Consider the following 21,653-nt stretch of genomic DNA (forward strand, 5'->3'; position numbering starts at 1 on the left):
TAAGTCTTAGACGAGATCGGAGACACAATTTGAACCTGGCTGGTTGGAATTAAAGCAATCAAACTCGAACACTCCCTTAAGTAGTTCAAAAGCAGAAATTATAGGGAAAAAAAGCACTCTTTTCAAATTCTTTTCACCAATAAATTGATGAGCGCTTAAAATAAGCATTTGCAAATACCCCCTGAGAGTGTGTTTGGCTCATCTTATTTCAAACATCTTATAAGATATTTTAAAATTTTAAAAATATTGAATGTTATTTTACAAATAAGATTTTAAAATACTTCGATAAATAAGATGTTAGAATATTTGTTATAATAGATCTTCATACTGTGATAATGATCGAAAAAGCCATCAAATTATCAGAATTTATAATCATATAAATGGAAAATTAATTTTTTTATAAAAGACTTATAAAAGCAAAACATCTTATTTTAGTATTGTATAAATTCTTAAAAAAAAGTACCAAATCAAAAAAAAAAAATCCTCTTAGTTGTAAAAATGAGTCGTTAAGGTTATGTGGGCCTAGTGGGCCTCAAATGTGGTACAACTATATGGGCTTTTGCAGGCCCATGAGTCCTTGTTCAGCAAGGAATTGGTCTGGGCCTCCATTGTCTTTTGCAGCCCATTTGGTTTTCATAAAGGGACATGGGCCTTCACCAAAAGCTTATAATGTGTTTGAAATTTTATAAGATATTGAAAATTATTTGACTAATTTTTACCAAAAAGGAGCTTATAAGATCAAAAATAGATGTTAGAAACTTAAATTTTTTTTTAAAGAAAGAACTTCTGGACTTAGTTCTAAAATTTCAACAAACTTCTTCAGTTTTTTATCATAATAATTATAAAATCGTCGTTACTAACGTGTTTTGAGTTATACCAATAATGTCTTAGCTAAGTAGTTAAAACTATAACTGAGGTCCCATAAATAAGTTTGAGGTTATGGGACAAATCCCACCAGACGTATCGATATATTTGTCTCACTTTATATGAGTTATTGAATTGCTGTAATTTGTTATTATTTTTAATCATATTGATGTATTGATTGAATCGATATAATTTGCCACTGTTCTTAGTCATATTGGCAGACATATGGGTATAGTGGCACCAAAATTAGCTTCATTCGTGCCCCTCACCCGAGGGTCACTCTCTCCCCTCTCGATTCTCTTTGGGAGAGTAACAACATCATGTCAACTATGCCAGCTACCCCACGCTTTTTGGGCTTAGGGCGAGCTGCCTAGGGATCGACGGCACTGATCCCCTCCCTTTGCTTACTAGTATTGCTAATTTCGTTCCTGCCTCTCACCCAATAGCCAGTTCACTTACAGTTTGTCGCTCTAGTTCTTTTTAACTTCCTATAGTATTCCGATCTTAGCTATCATTTGTCTCATTTCATGTGAGTTACTGAATTATTGTGATTTATTATTTTTAGTCGTACTGATATGTTGATTGAATTAATGTAAATTATTGTTATTTTCAATCACATTAATATATTAGTTGAATCGTTTATTATTAAAAAAAAAAGTCCTATAAATTATATAATTTTATTTATCCAACAATTTAAGAACTTATCTTTAAAAATTTTGCAGTCGGATAAAACTGAATCTAAATGGATCCGACCCGATTCGCTTACGGATATTCTCCACCAGAATCCTTATCTCAATCACGACCAATATTCCCATCTGAGTTCTGATCCAAATGTTAATCCTAAATTCCTATTAATTAATTTGCTCTCTACTATATTTTAATCCAAAATTAAATATTCAGTCGGTGATAATAATAAGTCAAATCAATCTATTTTTATAAATCTAATTTTGAAATAATTCTTTTTTTTAAAAAAAAGATGCTTTCATAATAAAAAAAGAGGATAGCATAGACTTGATATTCCTATCTTGTAAAATATTTTAAAGTGTGCTATAATCTCAGCCAAGCTGATGGATATATCAATTATATTAAATTATTCGGATAATTATACATCTTTCTTTTGAAATTTGTTGTAATTATATATAAATATCATGTACTTTGAAAAATTAATAATTAATAAGTCCCTTTATTAGTTAAAATTAATAAAATTTATTGATATTAATAAAAAATATCAGATAAAAACCTATGTCTACTCCCGATTGACTTATTATTGATTTATTACATGTTAAATAGTTTTTTTGTTTTTAAGATCAATACATCTTTACACGTGAATGCATGTGAGAAAGTATATCTTCATAGTTATAAGGATAGTTAAGTCAGAAAAAAAATATTTGGACCTGCAATATGTCAATACTAAATCAATCAAGGATAAATATCACATTTGATTCAATTTTTTTTTGTAATACCAATAAATTCGGTGAATTTTGAGTCACGGAGGGACCTATTTGTTAGACGAAAGTAAATCTCAATTGTACTAGATGTAATTTTCAAAACTATAGAGGGTTTACATGTAATTACACCAAACCTGAGGTAAAACATCAGTGTAATTGTGCCCTCAATTATTCATAAGGGTATAAAGTAGTTTTTAAACATAAACCACACCATAAATATACATCTTATCACATTCTAAAATTCTCAACACCACCATAAATACCCGATATGTTATGTTTTACGCACATTCACTATTCATTCATAAGACTATTCATTACTGTCTTTCTCTATTAATACCAGACTTGAAAAACATATAAATTTTATTACCGCGTCACAAATATTCTTCAAATTAAATAAAAATAAATAAGAAAAAACATATAACGACCAGTTCACAATGATGTTATCACATCCAGAATTTTCAACAATATAAATTATCAATACTAGGTATATTAATTAAGTGGGAGAAATCTATAATAACTATATACCATGGATTGGAAATACGAGAATGGACTAAAATAGCCTCAAATCTTTTCACCATCTCTTGAACATCAATTTTAATTAATTATTTATTTTATTTTTTATTAATCAATCAAATATTATTAAAAAAACTTAAATTTTACACACAAATCGAGCGGTAATTTCATATATGGTAAACCACAAAAAATTCTATTGCCCCTACCCCTACCCTATATCTATATATTAATTTATATTTGATCTTTTTCTCCTAGTAATTTAATTTAGTTTCATTAAATTATATTATTAATTCCCAACTGATCTTAACTGCCTCAACTCCTAATGGCCCACCCCCAAAGATTCCACATCATGCCCTCCCTTATTTTCTCCATATATTCACACCCCCAAACAAGTCTTCACAATCATCCTCAACACTTTCCTAAAATTCCTTTTTTTTTTTTTTTGATTTAAAAAAAGAAAAAAGGAAGAAGAAGAAGAAGAAAACCCTCTACCTCCATTCTTACAACCTTATTCTCTTGCATCGACCATGGAAACTCCCAAGAATTCATCTTTGAGCAGAAGTGTGAGCGGTGTTGGGGCAGATCATGATGTAATTGTAAGCGATCATGAGGAGAGCGGGTGGACGGCTTACCTGGAGGACTTCTCTTGCTCCAACAATGGCAGTTTCATCAGCAGCAGCCCTTCTTTAGTGTCTGATGCAGCCTGGAATGGTTCAGACACCACCAACAACAACGTCGCGAATCATGTCAGAAGATTGAACTTCAAGAATCTCAAAAAGGGCAGTAATCACAAGAGATATTCGTGTCGGGACGACGACAACGACGACTTGGAAGATACTGCCAGTTCTCCTGTTAATAGCCCCAAGGTGATCCTCCTGCTGCTGATGATCATGACCATGACATCGATCCGTTTTACTTTTTATGAAACTATCCATGTAACGGACGAACTACGACCGGGAGAAATTTCGGGTTTTATATATTTGATTTATGTAAATTTTGAGAATTTGATGATGTCTTGATGGATGAAAGTCATGTCGAGCACTCACTTGTGTTTTTTTTTTTTTTTGGTTTGATTGATGATAATATTTGATGTCTGAAGAAATTTAGTTCTGATTTGAATAGGTTAGCAGTTTGAAGGAGATGGAGGTCAACTACAGGAGATTAGATGATGTTGCTGCTGCCAATTTTCTGGTAACATCGGCTGTCTTTTTTATTTATTTATTGCTTTCTTCCTAAAAAGACACACGCAATATACTTTTAATAAAATTTGTTATAATTACAAACACCCTCTTGTTATTTGTAAAATTATAATATTTCCTGGAATTAACACGTCCAACAGATACACCTACAGATGGCCGTTAATTTTAAGGGGTATTTGTAATCTCTCAAACGACGAGGGAGAATTTGTAATTACAGCAAACATCAGGGGAACTGTTGTAATTTACTTTATTAATTAATTACTACGGTAAAAATAAAAAAAAATTATGACGGAGGTTAATTAACAGCTTGAAACCATAGCAAATTTCGATTAATTATGGCCAAAATTTAAGTTTTTTTTTCATTAAATTTTTAATAGTGAATAATGTGTTTTTTAAATATTAGTTAATTTTTTTTTTCTTGGGTACGTAGGGCAAAGGAGGGAGGTGGAATAATATGTCAGAGGTGGGAGGAGTTGAGGAAAATGAAAAGGAAGCTGTGGAGAGCACAAAAATTATAGAGCTGAGGAAGAGGGGACTGTGTCTGGTGCCGATGTCTGCGCTGATGAACTACATCGCCTGAAATCCACTCTAATCGTCATCTCTCTATTATTATTATTATTAGAAAAAAGTATTATTTCAGTCCGCTAAGTATGCCTAATTTTAATTTTAGTTTGATAACTATGTTCATTTTTGTTTAGGTCCAGTAACTTACGAAATTGCTTACTTTTAGTCCTCTGGCAGATTTTCGGAGAATTTTACCCCTATGAGTGCATATGGACTAAAACTGTCTTTCAAAAGTTGCATAAGTATAAAATCCGAAAATCTGCCAGAAAACTAAAAATAAATAGTTTCGTAAGTTACTGGACATAAACAAAAATAAACATAGTTATCGGACTAAAATTAAAATTAGGTATATTTAGCGGATTGAAATAATACTTTTTCCTTATTATTATTATTATTATTGTATTATTATTATAAAAAAATATAAAATACAGAATAAAAACAACTTGTACAGAATTTTGCGTTTCTTGGGAACTGTTGATAGATGTAGCAAAAGTTTGTTCAGCAGTTTATATGTCATAATTAGAATGGAATTATATATATATGTGTGTGTATGTGAATATGTTGATTTTGTACCATATTTGCATAGATAATGACTTGTTTATCTTAGTTTATATGAACAAATTAAATAAGTTTTCATATATATATATATATAGAGAAAAATACAAGCAACCCCTTGTGATATTGCAAATGAAAAAATTATCCCCTTGTGAAAAACAAATAGCAATTTACCTCTCTGTATTTTTTAAAATACAATAATTTACCTCCCTATCTTTCTCAAAATGAAATAATTTACCTTCCTGTATAAGGAGGTAAACTGCTTCATTTTAAAAAGTACATAGGGTAAATTGCTATTTATATTTGACTGTTTTACAAGGATGTATGGTTTTAAACGCCTTTTATAAAAGATTTAAATGTTTTTCTGTTTGAAAATTTAAGTCATTTGGCGTTTTCATGCTTTAATTTTTCAGGCCAGCATTTTGATTGAGCATTTATTTTTTAATTTTATGATATCAGTCTTTGATTTAGCTGGAGTCGCACTTTTTGTTGGAGAAAATATATGTGCATCTCAAGTGACCTTTTAGAATCAAGCCTACTGTATCTACTGGCTCATTTTTTTTTAGTATTTTTGTTCTTTACTTTTTAGATTAACATTTTGGTCCCGAATCTTTTTAATTTTTGTGATTTCAATTATTTTTTTTTCGTTCAAGTTCACTCTTCTTGTTGGTGGAGGCGAAGTCCAGTGGGAAAAAAGAACTAAAATTACAAAAAATTAAAAAGATTAAAGACCAAAATGTTACCTTAAAAAAATAAAGAACGAAAATGTTAAATGAATAAATTACTGAACCGAAAATGCATTCAATCATTTATCAAACAAATCAAGTTATTTTTTAATTAGGAAAGTTTTAACTTAATTTATTAGGACAACGTCAACACTTTCATATATATATGTTTTCATCTGTATATCCAACATATAGTTTTTTTTTTTTTATCATGATTAAAATTTATGATCAAAAGTAAAAAATTATAAAAAATAATATTTAACAATGATCGTCAATAACTATTAACCATTGCTTCAACAGACGAGATCAAAATATTAATCTTAACTAAAAGCTATGATAGACATTCCGGACATAATTAAGAATTATAACAAATATTTACACCACAACTAGAATTATATCAAATTTTGATTACCCATAGTAAACATAATTTTTCACATTATTATATCCGATCATAGTTAATAATATTGATTTACTCTTTTATTTTTCTTTTTTTTTCAAAGTCAGCTATTTTTCACACAAATAAAAGACAAAGCGTAATTTAATTCACTAAAGAACCTAGTAGATTGTAGTAGTTAATTATTTTGTGTTTGAAAAAATGTTAATTTATTTAGAATAAATTACGACGAGCTTTCTTAAAAATAGGTATAATTATTAATATTTTTTTATTTTTTAAAAAATTATCAATACCCGTCTAATATTTGATTAAATAATATAATTTTTGGATGGAGACTTGGAATTGCCGACTTTAGCCTTACTATATTTTTTAAAAAAGATTCTAAAATTATAAAAAAAAAAATCAGATGAGATGAATGGAATAAGTTCCATTTTTTTTTTTTAAAAAAAAAAGTTCACTTAGCCTATAAGAGAGTTTCAGAAAAGTTTCAAAAAATAAATAAAATTATAATTTATAATCCACAAAGATATTTTTTATCGATTTATTAAATAATGGATAAAAACCTAATGGAGATAATGGATTGGGATTTGTTGGACTACAGTTAAAATTAAAGAGTATTGATAATTTTCATACCAACGAGAATATTTATATTTTTTTAGAACCTCACTAAAGCTCGTTTTAATTTATTGATTTATTTATTATTAATTATTTATGAAAAGAAAATTGATGTCAAACCTCCACGACTTTAAAGCATTAACCAAGACAAACTTTTCAAAAAATAAAACAAATGTTGAATACGGTTTAACACTTTACAAGAACTTTAGAAGCTCACATCTCATATGAATATCGTTTTCTTGTGTGGAAATAGTTGAATATTAGGTAAAATGGACCTATCTACCAAATTTATTACAAAAAGTAACTAATTACACAAACATCCTCAAATTTTTGGGAATTATGAGGTACTCTCCAGGGAGTGCTAGAGTAATGTACTTTGAGGGGGGAAGTAATCTTTTTGGTTCCATAAGTTAGATTTAATTTCTTTTTTGCTTTCATTTATTATGATTATTAGCATTTTTAGTTCAGTGTCTTATAAAAATTAGCACTTTTAATCATTATCTATTTTTTCGTCTATACTTTAATGGTGTAGGCATGTGGCCGTTAATTATTCTTAGTCGGATGGAAATTCGCCTTTTTTCGGCTAGTAGCATATGAATGCTCCACTTGACTTATTTGAATCACTTGTGGAAGACATGATTTTTTGTGTTGCTTTCACTTGACTTCAACTCATATTTATAAGAATGACGGGATTTAATTTTTATGAAAGAAGAGAAATTCCCTTTTCTTTCTTTTCCACTCAAATGTAGTTATATTTCTTCCGAAAAGTGGTCCAAGTTGGAAAATGGATCAATTCTCCATCCAACCAAATATTCTCAACAGTCACGTACCAGACATGTGGTCTATGTCATTAAATTATACATGAAAAACTGGATGAGGACCAAAAAATGTTAATTATTGTATGTTACAGGACTAAAAGTACTAACTCATAACGAATGTGACTAAAAATAAAACGGGCATCACTTATGGGACGAAAAATACTGTTTCTCCTACTTTAGGGGTTGATTATGTAAAGTTTTACCATTAAATATGGGATTTACTTGTTACTAATTACGATTATAATCTCAAGAGACGTATTTATAATTTTATAAAGAGCAAGAGGTCTTCATGTAATTTACCCTACTTCACACTAACTTATATTCGTTATAATGCGGCGTTTGCGAAAATTTATACTTTTTTAAAAAATGCTTAAATTTAGAAAAAGTGATTCAGATGTAAAAGTTGAGAGTATCTAAAAATAATGATTATAAGAAGAAAAAAGATGATTTGCAAGTGTATGATAAAAAAAAAAAAAAAAGGCTTGGTGGGTAGGTGAATAAATTTTACCCATTATAAGAGGGGAATTTTCGAAATATACCAAAAAATAGCTAAACTTAAAAAGAATCATAAGCAGTTATATTTACAAACATATTCATTTAGCTTAATTTAATATATAATTCGAAAATCATTTAATTTTAATTTACACCCAAATATTTTAACTTTAAAGGTAGCTTTAGATGAAATATTTCATTACATATGTTTTTTATTATTGTTTTGGGAAATTTTTTTTAGTCCATTAACTATGATATTTACCTGATTTTATACATTGTACTTAAAAAAAAAAATACTTCAATTAGGTACTCCGCTAGTTGATTTTTTCAATTTTCGCCGAAATTGCTTCAATTTGGGGATTTTTTATCCCACGTGGCAATAACGTCTGACATGGCAGATGAAGTGGACTTGGTTTCTTGAGTAGTTATATTTTTTAGTCTACTAATTTTGTCCATGATTTAATTTGTGTCATGGGCACTAAAAAATACCTTGTGGATAGTTTTTTTATCTCTTCTATCCCACATAAACACTTAAATTAAAAAAAAAAAATCAAATTGCATGAAAACAAGCTTTGAATTTATATTTTATACGAGCTTTCATGACATGTTGTCTATGCCTACATGTAAGAAATAATCTTACACACTTTAAAATGTATTATAAATTAGAATAAAATATATAACTCAATATATAAAAAAATATATTATCGACAAAAAAAATATATATAAACCCATAAAATTATATATAATTATAAATAATCATTTGATAAATATTTATAAATTATAAAATAATTATTATTTTATAAATAATTACAGATTATATAGATAAAAAATGCATAAAAAATGCTAGATAAATATAAACAATTTTATTATAAATAATTATTTTATTTAATTATAACATTATAGACAAAAATACATGAAATAATAATTTATTAAAAATACATAAAATTATAGGTAATTAAAAACACTTACAAATTATCATAAATAAAATTCTTATCTTTATCAAACAATACATAAAATTATAAAACTAAAAAATTATTGTTTTATAAATAATTATAGATTATAAAAAATTTAGTATGCTGTGTAATATAAATATAAATAAAACAATAACCCCTGCCCCCCGCCCCCCTCGCCCACCATAGAAGGGGGCGTCGCCGAGTTGGGCAACGACGCGTCACCCCCCTCTGCTTGGGGCGGTGGAGGTGGACCGAGAATGAGGAGGGGGTTGGAGAGTAGGAATTTTTGTTTTCCAAAAAAAAAAAATATATTAATTATATAAATAATTTTATTTTATAATTATGTATATATTTATATATAATTATATCTTGTAGGATGCCCAATGTACTTATTAACTACGTCAGACAATGACATAACTCATTTCGCTGGACAAATAAATAATCAATTGACAGATCAACAATTTTCGATCAATTAGACAAAAAATTGACACTAAAACCCTAAATTGGACCTAAAAAATAAAAAAACTAAATTGGACCTAATTGAACAATTTTCAAATACAGTGTGTAAAATGTGATAATTATCATAATTAATGGACTAAAATTGAACGAGAGACAACTTAATGGACTAAAATAAAAAATTTTCCTGTTTTTTTTAATCAACTAACGTGGCTCCGTCTTTTTTGCCCCTAATTTTCTGCAAGAATGTTGAGCAAAAGGCATCTCAATATTTTTTTTAATAATTATTATAAAGGATAGATTACAAAGGACTTTTTAAATATTTGAGATAATTATAAATAATTTTTATTATTTAAAAAATTATAAATACTCCCTGTAATTAACTGTTGCCTAACAAATACCACCTAAAATGTACTGTTAAGAAAGAGTATTTGTTAGATAGTCATTAATTTTTGAAAAGTATTTATAATTTTTTAAACAATAAAAGAGTACGTGTAATTACGACAAATATCATAAAAATTCATCATAATTTGTCTCTGCAATGTAAAAAAATGAGCAAAAGTGAGTGTTTTCTTCGTAAAATCTTGAAGAGATCCACTATTTTAAATGGGAAAAATGATAAGTCTTTTTTTCCCTCCAAACACTCAAGTTCATGTGAGATTTTCCATTATATTTGATGGTAAAATAAGGAAAAGGACTAATTTCATAAAAATTACATTATTTGAGGACCCAAATGATAACTCTTAATTATCTAAGGACCAAAATGAATTAATGGTATAAGTTGATTTAATTGTCAGAAAATTCTTGATTATATTTGTTGGAGATCGAATTCAAAATATACTGCTTGCTTAGAATAATCGACAGTTTATCCTTAATTAACTCAAATTTCGGGCCATACTATACATATTCAATAAGTACTATAAAGCAAAAATATATTATCATTTGAAAGTAAGGGTAATTATAATGTTCTTATATGAGATTTGGTGTAATTATATGTAAATTTCTTTTTGATTTGGATAATTATACCTGATGCGTGCGATTTTAGCACGGGTCCAATGAATTTGAACTTGAGCGATGGCCTGGATGGATTAAGAAAGAATATGAGAGAAAATGACCTGCAAAACAAAATGTTAGCAATCCGAAGTCTAAGTTTGTACTGAATTTGAAGAATAATAATTCGAAACAATGAAATGTATAAAAAGAACAAAGTGTGATGATGAAAAAAGAGAAGTAAAATCACGTGTAATAGTGCAATATAGATACAGCAGAACAATAGCTAGATTCCAGTCTGTTGAAGGTATCCCCCACCTGGGGATGGGATCCCTATTTATGGAAGAGTGTCCTCCTTCATTAGGGAACTAATCGTGCTTCCTATTCCTGCGGGCGGACAGAGTTAGTTGAGATAAGACATGATCAGGCTCTATCTTTTAGTGATTTTGCCGTTAGAGTCATTATTTAGGTGATGGAGAGAATCTATGCTGAGGAGCACTCCTAATCCATAGAGAGTCAGATAGACTCAAGAGTCTAGGCTCTTGAGAGAACCTCCCACAACACTCGTACTCTATTCTGGCAGAAGGGCATACATGGAGGGTCCAAGTGCATGCCACATAGTTTTCAAGGAGAGACGTGTAACTGGAGGCCGGACCGGTTGTCAAGATTTAGGCCGCAATATTGGGCTATGTTGAGCGTGCCTCCTCCACCAGAGCGGCCGTGTTTAGGAAAGGAGGTCTTGGGCCGTAATTTGTTGGACCATACTGATCAATACCTAATACCTTGACATTTATTTTCGTCTAACAAATAGATCCATCTATTAGTACAACTCACAAAATAAGCGGACATAAGAAAAAAAGTTGAATAAAAATTTATATCTAGTCTCGATTTATTTACAGACTTATTGTAGTTCAAACAAATATTTTATGACTAAACTATCCTTATAAGGGTGTTGATGTACCTCCTCACATGCATTAGCTTGTGAAGATGTATAAGGGTAGTTTAATCAGAAAAAAAAATTATTTGACTTTGAATAAGTCATTCTTTTATTTTTTTTATTGATATCAACAAATTTCGTGAATTTGGATTGATGGATTGATCTATTCGTTGGAACAAAACAGTGTTAAGAATATTAGATGTTTATAATTTTTCAAATCATAAAAAACTTATATATAATTACACCAAAATTCTGAAAATGACGAGCAGTATAATTATCGCTCGAAAGTATTATACCAAAAGTATTTTAAAAATCAATCCATATAATTTAGTGAAATAATTATTAGAAAAAAGAAAAAAGGCATATCAATTAAATTCGTTGGTGAGGACAAAATAACGACCATAAAGGGTTAACAAACATTTATAGAATGGAATCATAGAAAGTTGCAGGCCATCAATTAAAATAAGTATTGAGACGGCTATCAAACCATGTGCACAGTTATATCAAAGGGAGATGAATTTAGATTGTTTAATTAAGCTTCCAACATTCCTAACATATATATTGAACCTTCCTTAGATTCTTCTTTTTGACTATACATTACATTCTTGTACCTTAATTATTGTCTTGATTTCTTACCATATATAATTAAGAATAAATAAGTATTTGTACCGACCATAATTACTAATAAAAAGGAAAAAGTATTATTTTAGTCCGTTAAGTATGTCTAATTTTAATTTTAGTCCGATAACTATGTCCATTTTTGTTTAGATCCAGTAACTTACGAAATTGCTTACTTTTAATCCTCTGGCAGATTTTCGAATAATTTTACCCCTATGCAACTTTTGAAAGGCAGTTTTAGTTCATATGCACTCATAGGGGTAAAATTGTCTGAAAACCTGCCAGAGGACTAAAAGTAAGCAATTTCGTAAGTTACTGAACCTAAACGAAAATGGACATAGTTATCAGACTAAAATTAAAATTATGCATACTTAGCGGACTAAAATAATATTTTTTCCTAATAAAAATTACCTAATGGGGTGATGGAAAGTTTGGTTTGATTAAGAATATATAAATTATTTCTTTAATCTAAATTTTTGGAATGGTTTTGTATTGAGTTTGACCCAATGTTATATTCAAGAAAATGTGAATTCAACTTTGTGTTAAGTTCGGGAGTTGTAGAGGGCTGTCTTCCTGCCTGAAGGTAAGCGTTCAGGAGCAGACCCCTAAAATAATAAAATATAAAATACAAGAAAAAAAATATGTGTGATGGACTATCACGGTTGTACTTTCTTTGACCTCGATGTCCTTATCGCGATGTAATATATTTCAGGTTCAGTCGATAATTTGCGGGGACTCTAAAGGCGACGGTTGGAGTGATTTTGTCCCAACATTACATTCAAATCCAACGATTATAGATTCAACTGTATGTTAAGTTAGTAGACAGCTGCCCCTGCCTAAAAGTGGAGGGTTCAAAAGTTGGCCTCGGAAAAAAAAAAATGTCAGAGGTAAAATTGTAATTCGGCTTTGTTTTAAGGTACCCCTTTGTAGATAGTTGATAAGTGACTTTTTATTATAATTCACTCGCAATAATCCTAGTAGCAATCGATGTTCAGCAACCATAGAGGGATTTTTCCAACCACGTAAATTTTGAATCTTACAAAAAGGAATATCCAAGAAATAAATGTGAATTAAGTATTCTTGAAGTTTGCTTCCGTCTAATAAATATGTCCTTAGGTTAGCCGCACTGAGGGTGAGTATGAATTTTTTGTCCGAATTTTTTATTAATATCAATAAATTTATAATTTTGGGCAACAGATAAACATATTTATTAGATAGAAACAAGTCTCAAGAATACTAAATATAATTTTTAAACCACATAAAATTTATTTATTATTACACAAAATCTCAAAAAATCGAAGAAAGAGTGTTATAATAATCTCTATATCAAACAACATAATTACAAAACAATCATTCTCACATCTAATTTGACTTCAAATCTTATACTTTGTTAAGAATATCAAGAAAGCAGCCATTTTTTTAGATTAAATTACATTAAAATCACGTTTCAATAAAAATTATAATTCAAAGCTAAATATTGGGAAACAAAAGCTGTGTTAGGATTCGTATCGCGCATTTTTTGAAATAAGATAAAACACACTTAATGTTTGTTGTTGTATTTTTCACTTTATCTATGTGTTTTTCTATTTTTCAACTTTCTAAATATAATATATATATTTATATATACATAATATAAAACAAATATATTTTGACAATAAACAGTAATTTTTGTCTCCAAGAAATACAACATTAAATATAAAATATTTATATATAAAAATATATGATTTGACAATGAATAGTGATTTTTTGTTCATAAATCCCAACATTAAACCTATACCACTTATTTTAAAATATTTTAAATTATCCCAAAACACAAATCCAAACATATCATGTATTTTCAACACATATTTATTTATTTTTATTTTTCTTTATTTATTTTTAAAATTTAAAACAAAACAACTAAAACACAAATCCAAACCAAAAAAATTACATGTATTCAAGCACCTTCATAATTATAGCTGAGAAAGCATTACATATGTGGGAGCCACTTTTAGAAATTAAAAGGCTGCTGTCTGATTTTATTTGTCAGGTTATGACAATGTTGTGTGTTCTGCAAGAGAGTAGCTGTTAATGCCTTACTACGTGCGAAAATATGCAAAAAAGTGGACAACTAATTATAAGCATTAGAGCAAAAGTTTTGTGAAACCATTGCATATCTATGCACCATAAACAAATTCAACATTTAATCATATTCAATTATTATAATTAAAAATAAATAATTATAGTAAATAGTTTTTTATTACGTTCATCAAATAATTACTGGTCTTAGTTTTTACTAATGTAGTTAAAATAGTTGTCATGGTTAAAAGCCACGACAAAATAGAGTTACAAGCTGCACCATTTAGCGTCGTTTATGAGAATGAGGCCATGTGCTCCTATCAAGCCCCTCATCTGAGGGGTTTATGATGTAGGCAAACATCCATCATTGGTTTGCAAGTCGTTTATGAGAACGAGGCCATGTGCCCCTACCAAGCCCCTAGTTTGAGGGGTTGATGATGTAGACAAACATCCATCATTGGTTGCAAACGAGGAACTTGAGGGACTTATAAGCCTCAAGGCCTCCTTTCCCTATCAAGGCGTTGTTCCAAGACAAACCCGTGAAGCTCGTACAAAGTCAGGATGGATAGTACCGCGCACAATGGAGCACCAATAGAGTCGTAAGCTGCATTAATTTTCATGATAAATAATTTAATTTTTTACATTAATTTTTGTTTACTCATAATTAATAATAAATATTTATCACGATTTATCAACCTTGTTTTAGTATTTTAATTATCCTATATATGTGGATTGATTAACTCATATTACTTAAATGCCATCACATTGGACGAAAAATTATACATCATCATAATCAATTAAATTAATCACAGTTACGAAACGATCATTAGCCACTATTTGTGCAAGTGGAACTAAAACATTAAGAATTAGTTAAAAAACGTGACAAATTATTTTGGTCATAACTAAATCCGTGGTCAAAATTTTAAATTTGCCCATTGATTTTATTTAACTATGGTAGATAAATTGATTTATAATAATTTTTTTAATAGATTTATTTCAATTGTTCATGATAGTTTCAGAAATAATTATAATTTAAAACAATAGCATGGTAAAAAAAAGATATAATAAGAAATAAAAATTGTAATTATTTAATTGAGTTTTTCATAAATGAAGGAAAATGAATATAATATGGTAATGTTAGACAAAGAAAACAAATTTTAAGAGAATAATAATATAAAAAAGAGTTGTGATAAAAAAAATTAAAAAGAAGATATTTGAAGTAGAATAAAGAAAATAAATATTAATTAAAAATAAATAACTGATTAAAAAGGTTGTTTTTTTTATCACTTGCAAATAGTGAGAGAACTGTGAAAGTTAGTGAGTGAAAAAATAAATAAATAAATAATAAACAAAGACACAAAAAAGGTGCTGCATATTATATAGTATAGATAGACAATTATAAATTATTATTTGTAATAATTATGATTTTCTTGAAAATGATTAGCACTATTTCCCATGTTTTCTTACTATCATAAATGATTCGAATCGAAAAGATATATACCATCGTTCAAATTTATTTGAATTATTATTGAACTTGAAAATTTGTATTAGACCTTCGTTTGATTATTTATCTAATGGGACTCAAACGAGTTTTAATTCGATCGAAAATGAATCAAACTCAAATTAATAATTTGAAAGTTTAAAGTATATTTTATTATTTTTTGCACTAATCGAACTGAACTCAAAACAAACTTGAAAACTTATGGAGTAAAATTTTTTATTCGAATTCAAAACGAGCTTTAATTTATCAATTAATTTCAATCTGATATCGAATAATTTGATTTATTTCTTGAAAAAAGTATTATTTTAGACTGCTAAGTATGCCTAATTTTAGTTTTAGTTCGATAACTATATCTATTTTTGTTTAGGTCCAGTAATTTACGAAGTTGCTTATTTTTAGTCCTCTGGCAGATTTTCGGACAATTTTACCCCTATGAGTGCATAAGGACTATTACTGCCTTTCAAAAGTTGCATAGGGATAAAATTGTCCGAAAATCTACTAGAGAACTAAAAGTAAGCAATTTCATAAGTTACTGGACCTAAATAAAAATGGACATAATTATCAGACTAAAATTAAAATTAGACATACTTAGCGGACTAAAATAATACTTTTTCCTTATTTTTTCGCCATATGTTTCCTTGTGGTTTAATTATTAGATATGAAAGAGAAAGAAGGGAGAAGTTGAAATAATTGGTATTATCAGGGCAATGCACGCTTCTTGATTAACGACTTAATATTGACTATGATGGCGACTTTAAATATATATATGATGCGATTATAGGACAAGTTTCCATGATGAATTAAGTGGAACATGGCTTGCTTAATTTAATTCGCTAAGTATTTTCATTATGAGTTGAAGTGTAGCTTTCGTCTCAGTTAACCACATAATTCAAAGGTGTTTCTGGATGTCTATTTTTATAATAGTTTATTATTTTTTTTTTCGTTTATTTGAATTATCGGTGTATTCATTATAAGAAAACGATTCAATAGCTATGAAAAATTTTCATGCTAAAGTCAGCGTGAGCTAATTAACAAGTAAAAATTTCATTGTCGATCTGTATTATTTATATATATTTTAAACAATCCGTCGCTGATTCGGTAGCAAGTAAATTTTTGTTGCAAAATTCATTAGCAAGTAAATTTTCTGTATTAAATAATATAGATTAACAATGAGAATTCTATTTTTTCTTAGATATTGAACCATTTTCTTGTGATACTGAACCGATCTTTAAATTTGAGTGGATTAAATAATATAATAAAATGCACTATATATATATGTGTGTGTGTGTGCGTGTGTATATAAAGATCATTATGAAATTTTCAAGCGCCACCTTAAAAAATATTAAAGTTCAAATTGAAGGTTACAGAATTTAAGGGGAAAAAAGGGTAAAAAAATGCAATGTAGCCCCCTGTGATATTGTAAATGTGCAAATTACCTCTCTAAATAGGAGAGTAAATTACTTCAGTTTAACAAATACAGGGGGATAAGTTGCTGTTTTTTCATATGGTGGTAATTTGCTCATATTCAATATTAAAGGGGCTTAAATTGCATTAAACCTCCAAAAAAATTGTAAGTATGAATTCATTACAAGAGAGCATGAATTTAGAAACGATTTCTAACGGATTGAGAGGAGGCTTTTGTTTATTTTTTTTTTCAGTCTGAGACAGATTCAGATGGCTCCCTATCCGTCTCATTTTAGAGACGGACTTTGAGTACGGAATCTCCATTTGACTCTCAGCTACAACTTTTAATGGAAATTTTTACACGTTTTTAAGACCTGTTGTTTCGTAGTGTTGAAGAAACAATCACTGTGTTTGGTTTTATGTTTTCACAATTCTCAAGACAAGATAAAACACATTTAATTTTTTTTTTTGTGTTTTTACACCTTATCTATGTGTTTTTGTGTTTTTCAACTTTCTATATATAATATAAAATAGATATGATTTGACAATAAATAGTAATTTTTGTCTACAAAGTATAACATTAAACATACAATATTATATATAAAAAAGATATGATTTACAATGAACAGTGATTTTTATCCCCCAAATTCTAACATCAAACCTACACTATTTATTTTAAAATAAATTTACCTCAATACACACTTATTATTTATCTCTATTTTTCTCTCGCTATCTCCAAAACACTCAACCAACAAATCCAAACACTGTAAATATGTTCAGCATGCTGTGATAGATGGATATGTTTTTGTGAAAAATAAGCATCATTTTTTGCTTTATCCCTTAACTTAAACATATCTCATTTTCTTCTATGTTGGGCTTCGCGGGATAATATAAATATAAGTGTTAGCTGAATATTCGGCTTCTATAATTAGCAAATGAGAAAAACAATAGATATATACAGATCAAAACATGAAAAAATTAAATTACACAATAAGGTGAAGCTAGAACCGGTACTTCTGTCTCAAAATGTAAAATTAATCTTTTTGAAGTGTTATATTGCATAATACCCTCCGGTATTTTATGAAAATAGCGTGAAATCCCTTTGTGTTATTTTTATAGGCAACCCCTATGTAAAAGGCAATAAAATATCCCGTCTCTGTTAAATTTTGATAACGGACATCGTTTTTTGGTCATTTTTACTTTTACATTTTGTTAACAAATATTAATTTTTGTTCACTTTATTAGATATCTAAGCGTGTAAATATTTTCTCACTCTCATTTTGTAAAGAGCATCTTTTGACAAATTACATATTAATTGATTAACTTAATTTATTATATAATTTTAATAAATTATATTTATTTAAAATATATTAACGAAATATTAAAATACCTAATATATATATAACTTTTAAATTTGAAATTAGCACATCATAATATAAAAATTAATATTCTAAACTCCATTTTTTAAATTTAAATATTTATATAAATATAAATAAAAATCAATTCTAACAATTATATATTACTAACTATTAAATTATTATTTAATTTAAATGTTTTTCAATAAATTATATTTTATCTAAAGAATATATTGGTTAAATATCAAAATACTAAAAAAGTATATAGAATATTTTAAATTATATTATTTATAAAATTACCATATTTACAGAATAAGAGTTTAATGTTATTTTATTATTTAAAATTTTAAAAAATTAAATTATTTTTTGAAATTAAGTTTTCAAATTCAGATTTGTTTTATATGTTAATATTCATATATAAAATAAAAAATTACAAATAAAAAAAACTAAAAGTCAACTGTCTTCCCCACCGTCGTCTCAACTTATCGGCCACCCCCTTGCCATGGATCTGGGAGACACCGGTCGCTCAGACGACCTCTATTCCCCAAATCGAGAGGCAACAAGTTGCTCCTTTGTGCAGAGCCAAAGGTTTTGTTTACGCGGTGGTCATCCTTAAATTGTTTAGGAAATATTCGATTTATCCACAATCAGAGACATCCACTAGGGGAAAAAGAAGAAGAAGAAGGTAATATTAACTTTAAATATGATAATTCTTCATTTTTTAAATTAATAACGACTAATTACAAGGTTAAAAATACAAAAAATTCAAAAACTATTTCAATAGTCATCAACTACAGTATGAATTGAGACATATTGATATAAGATTTGACTTGGGGAAGCAACTAATTTGATGCAGACTAGGTATTCTGGGATCATCATAGGATTAGCACAATTAATGCACTGCTTAAGCACATAAGCACGACATGTCTGTCCTTTAACCCACATCTTAAATCTTGATTATGACAACAATTACAGGAAGATTGAGATGTTTAGTGGATAAGTTTTAGTGATCAATTTAACATGGAACATGGCTTGCTAATTAATTAGAAGCAACCACGACAAGACACTTGATGTGATCATGTCTTGTAACTACTTTATCCCATGTTTTAATTACCTCAATTTTCTTTTAGGGTTTATTTTATATTTGATCCAAATTAAGGTTGTCGTTCTTGAATATTCAAGCTCTGGTGTACAGAGTGATTCTTGACGTCCACACTCACAGATCAAGATCAAAAGAACACTGAATAGATCCCAATTGGGGATAGATCTAATGTACTTGGACAAATGATGGCCTTATCGATCGGGTTCAGATCAAAGGTGCATGAATCGTTGAAGTGTTCTGTCATTTTTGTTAGTTTTAAAGGTTAATTTAGTCATTTCACAAATTGATGTGTCGTTCCCTAGCTCGTCAATATGGATTAGACGTAAAATGTTAAATATTAAAAGTTAGGTTAATTACACTTAAACTCCCTCTAAAAGTACAAAATTATATTTTCCCCTAAAAAAGCTTCAAATTATACTTACACCCTCTCCAAAAATTCATTATTTATATTTGATCCTCTTTTGTTAGGATTTGGACGAAAAATACTAAAGTTAGCAAAACAATTACATAACTTTTCTATTTTTTCTCTTATTTGATATTTTCATGTAATAATTTTATATGTATAAGGAAAAAGAAATGCAAAGATGCTAACATCATATACAGATATTACTCTTTTCCCTTTTATGAGTATAAAAAAATATACATAAGAATATAACATAAGGAGCAAAATTGAAGATTTATGTAATTTTATTTTGCTAACTGAGCATTTTTCGTTCAAGTTCTTACTAAAGGGGATCAGGTGTAAACGAAAAATTTTCAAAGGAGGTGTAAGTGTAATTTAAAAATGTCTTTGGTGAAAGTGTAATATTAAATTTTTAGATGGGATTTACGTGTAATTAACTCTAAAAGTTAAATCAAACTAGTTCTGAAATATATATTGACAATAATACAAAAATTAGGCCAAATTGCATTTTAGCCTTATCGATCGAGTTCAGATCAAAGGTGCATGAATCGTTTAAGTATTATGTCATTTTTGTCAGTTTTAAAGGTTAATTTAGTCATTTCATAAACTAATGTGTCGTTCCCTAGCTCGTCAATATGGATTAGACGTAAAATGTTAAATATTAACAATTAGGTTAATTACACTTAAACTCCCTCTAAAAGTACAAAATTATACTTTGCTCTTAAAAAATTTCAAATTATACTTACACCCTCTCCAAAAATTTAAATTTATTCTTTTAAGAAAGAGATTAATTTTAAATAAAATTAGAGAATTAGAAAAATGTAAAACATAATAAAATGTTTGAAGAATACGTTCAAAAGTGGGACAAAAAGTAAAAACAAGTTGAAAATAAAATATTATTTCGACTTTTCTTTTATTATTTTTAATCTATATTAATATAATAAAAAAACTCCTTCCACACTCACAAACGGCGGTTAATAACACCGCCGCACCAATTTTTGTGAAGTAAAAAATGTCATTCATGATAAAATAACCAACTTATTGAATGTTCAAAATTTACATTAATTGATGAATTATTATTATTTTTTAATTAATATAATGTACTAGTTTATATTTTTTATTTTTATAAATTTTTACAGCTAAAAAAATTATTTATTATATGCACATAAAAATAACGTACCATAATAGCTAGTATTTTAAAACATAGAGTATTATTTATTATATGTACACATGAACGACGTGCCACGACAACTAGTATTAAAAATCGAGGCTCCATTGCTCTAAAATTTTGAAGTACCACTATGTAAGTATATATATTGAAATTTACCACAATAAAATATCATATTACTCAAAAAATATGAAATGATAATTTTAAAAATTGTACTAAAAATATATATTAAATAAAATTAGTTCTGATCTTGTCATTATATAATTATTAGTTAAATAAAAATTATGCATAAATTATTATTATAGATAATTAGTGATACATTTATAATAACATGAATATTATTTGTTGTTATTATGTCATTACAATATATATATATATATATATATATTTAATAATTGTCTTTAGTGATAACAAGTTGTGCGAATAATTGTCACTAAAATTCATTATTGTGACAGAAAATAGTGTATCTAACAAAAATATATAAGTTGGTGAAAATATTAATATAGGGTTTATGTTTTTTA

General features: G+C 28.0%; 1 protein-coding gene across 1 annotated transcript; it reads left to right on the top strand.

Moving 5' to 3' along the window:
• The first annotated feature begins 3,208 nt into the window (after nt 1–3,208).
• On the top strand, nt 3,209–5,127 carry LOC105162633 (vascular-related unknown protein 1). The gene is made up of 3 exons (XM_011080712.3): nt 3,209–3,691; nt 3,948–4,016; nt 4,455–5,127. The coding sequence occupies exons 1-3, from the start codon at nt 3,353–3,355 to the stop codon at nt 4,602–4,604; spliced, it is 558 nt and encodes a 185-aa protein (XP_011079014.1). The 5' UTR covers nt 3,209–3,352; the 3' UTR covers nt 4,605–5,127.
• The last annotated feature ends 16,526 nt before the right edge of the window (nt 5,128–21,653 follow it).

Source organism: Sesamum indicum, linkage group LG13 (assembly GCF_026168435.1).
Source record: "Sesamum indicum cultivar Baizhima isolate 11 linkage group LG13, ASM2616843v1, whole genome shotgun sequence".
In the NCBI taxonomy this organism is placed as follows: domain Eukaryota; kingdom Viridiplantae; phylum Streptophyta; class Magnoliopsida; order Lamiales; family Pedaliaceae; genus Sesamum; species Sesamum indicum.